General features: G+C 43.9%; 1 protein-coding gene across 1 annotated transcript; it reads left to right on the top strand.

Moving 5' to 3' along the window:
* The first annotated feature begins 1263 nt into the window (after positions 1–1263).
* On the top strand, positions 1264–1929 carry LOC119345281 (histone H3.2). Its single transcript, XM_037615417.1, has one exon. The coding sequence runs from the start codon at positions 1347–1349 to the stop codon at positions 1755–1757; it is 411 nt and encodes a 136-aa protein (XP_037471314.1). The 5' UTR covers positions 1264–1346; the 3' UTR covers positions 1758–1929.
* The last annotated feature ends 807 nt before the right edge of the window (positions 1930–2736 follow it).

Consider the following 2736-nt stretch of genomic DNA (forward strand, 5'->3'; position numbering starts at 1 on the left):
ATGGTACAAAATTGCACACGATTGGCATAGAAATTGCACTGTTTCATAATATGCAAAAATAAGTATATATCAATGAAATTTTTAGACAGCGGTATGAATCGCACACACATTGCATAAAAATTGAGTATATATCCATGTTATGGGGGCTATTATTTGAGGTGCCTAATTATTTTGGGGAGTTTAGTCAAATCTTCTCCACCAATCCCCATCACCTGATCAAGATCCAAAGGCCCAACCACCTTCTTCTTTCCCCTATGCTAATTCTAAAAAATCTAAAAGAAAACAAAAAGAATGAAGTTTTCTAGTAAAGAACGAATTAATGGCATTGATACTACCCTTTAAGAAGAAAGAAAACAAAAAATAAAAGAAACAATGACAAAAAAATTGCACAAATATTTTAAAAATGTGCTATTTTGTAATATGCAAGAATAAGCATATAATGATGCATTTTTTTAAAAAAAGTTTCATAAAAAAGGAATGAATTATTCACATTTGTATTACCTTTAAAGAAGAAAGACAATGAAATAAAATCAAAATAATCAAAACAATGAAGTTTCCTAAGGAAGAGTGAATTAGTGGCATTGATATTACCCTTTAAGGAAAAAAACTAAAAAAATGAAAATAACAAAATTTTCTACAAAAAAGAATGAATTAGTAACATTGCTATTACCTTTTAGGAAGAAATAAATTATAAAAATTAAATCAAACAATGATTTTTTTTTGCACACAATGTACAAACAAATTGCACTTTTCTATGATGTACAAGAATAAGCATACGATAGTAGAATTTTAACAAAGAAGAAATAAGAAGGAACAAATTTGTGGCATTGGGATTACCATTATAATGAAGAAATAAAAACTCGTTCACCAGCCTGCCAAAAAAGAATTTGTTCACCAGCCTGCCAAAAACAACCTTGCTATACGTACGATAAATTCGTGTCGAACACTCCATACAATTAGAGACAGCCATAGATGATTCAGTTTGTGGGCCCTAGTATTTAGAGATGATCCCAGTCTGATTGTACTGTTGTCCGACGAGAAGACATCGCACGCAGAGTAGTTTCGTGCCAAAAAAGAACTCGTTCACCAGTCAGCAGCACCGCTCATTGAGCACACGGATCACGATCCGCGTGAGAGCCGCGAACGCAAATCCCAACCCTCCATTCGGCCGCGATCCAACGGCGCCCATCCCACCCTCCGCTGCCCAGCACCAAACACCCATCCTCGATCCCCTTTAAAATCCACCTCCATTCCTCCATCAAATCCACCACCGCGAAGTGAAAATCTCATTCTCCAAACACCAACCAGAGCGGCGCAGCAGCCAGATCCCAGCCACCCCAGCTCCGATGGCCCGCACCAAGCAGACTGCCCGCAAGTCCACCGGCGGCAAGGCGCCGAGGAAGCAGCTCGCCACCAAGGCTGCTCGCAAGTCGGCGCCGGCGACCGGCGGCGTGAAGAAGCCCCATCGCTTCAGGCCGGGAACCGTCGCCCTCCGCGAGATCCGCAAGTACCAGAAGAGCACGGAGCTGCTCATCCGCAAGCTCCCCTTCCAGCGCCTCGTCCGGGAGATCGCCCAGGACTTCAAGACGGACCTGCGCTTCCAGAGCTCCGCCGTCTCCGCCCTGCAGGAGGCCGCCGAGGCGTACCTCGTCGGGCTGTTCGAGGACACCAACCTGTGCGCCATCCACGCCAAGCGCGTCACCATCATGCCCAAGGACATCCAGCTCGCACGCCGCATCCGCGGGGAGCGCGCCTAGGCTGTTCGTCCGGCCGCCACCGCCACGGTTCCATCCTGGTTGATCCTGTTATTCTAGTCCACCCGTGCTTCGAGTTGTTACCACTAGGTTCTAGTTGATGTAATGGTCGCTTGCTGTTGATTACCCGTTCGAAAATTGCAATGGAAGCTGTCTATTTTATCCCCATTTCTGAGATCTTTTTAATTGATTTCTGCGCCTGGATGCTTTCTTTGGTGTATGATACTAATGATTCTTCTCTTGCAATTGACAATTACCGTAGAGATTACATTTCCTTGCTGTTGTTGGTGTGATCCGTTCGCTACCATCAATTTAATCTAACAATTTTACAACTCGTGGTACGTAGGGAAACAAGTAATACTACAACATGATCCTTGCTTCAAGGCTATTATTTCTGTATCATTCTTTTCAGCTGTTAGCTGAAAGATTGCATAATTTGTTGTCAGCAACACTGTCTCTGAATAAACTTGTTGTGCTGCCTGTGACCGAGGCTACCGCTGGCAAAGTTCTGAAATATCTGACGGCGGATATGCATCGCCGTTGTTTGCAGCTTCGGTGGCATGGATTCCATCCCAGTTCACGTAGTTCTACGGATCTCTGCTGACCGCTGGGTGTTGCACTTGCAATGTCGCCGCCTAAAAAAATTCTGGGTGATGGTCCGATTAGGTGGGGTTCCTTGTGAACAAGGCCACCCCCAATTTGTTTGCTGCAGTCTGGGAGTACATTTGCATGATGCAAATTTTGATATTCTCTTTTGGCGGATTCAGTTGTTTTTTCAAGGAAGGCAAAAGGCTCATCAGGTGCATTTTATTTATCATAACAGTAAGGTTCATAGTGTTAGGCTCCACAGTCAGTTACATGGAGACCGACAGCCTCTGGAGATTGCTACCAAGTATGGATATGCGAAGCACTCGAACATGTTACATGTAGAACTGATTTTGCTCTCTATAAAAGGCGCTGCTCTAGCCAAACTGTGAGCTAT

Source organism: Triticum dicoccoides, unplaced genomic scaffold (genome assembly GCF_002162155.2).
Source record: "Triticum dicoccoides isolate Atlit2015 ecotype Zavitan unplaced genomic scaffold, WEW_v2.0 scaffold221619, whole genome shotgun sequence".
Taxonomy (NCBI): domain Eukaryota; kingdom Viridiplantae; phylum Streptophyta; class Magnoliopsida; order Poales; family Poaceae; genus Triticum; species Triticum dicoccoides.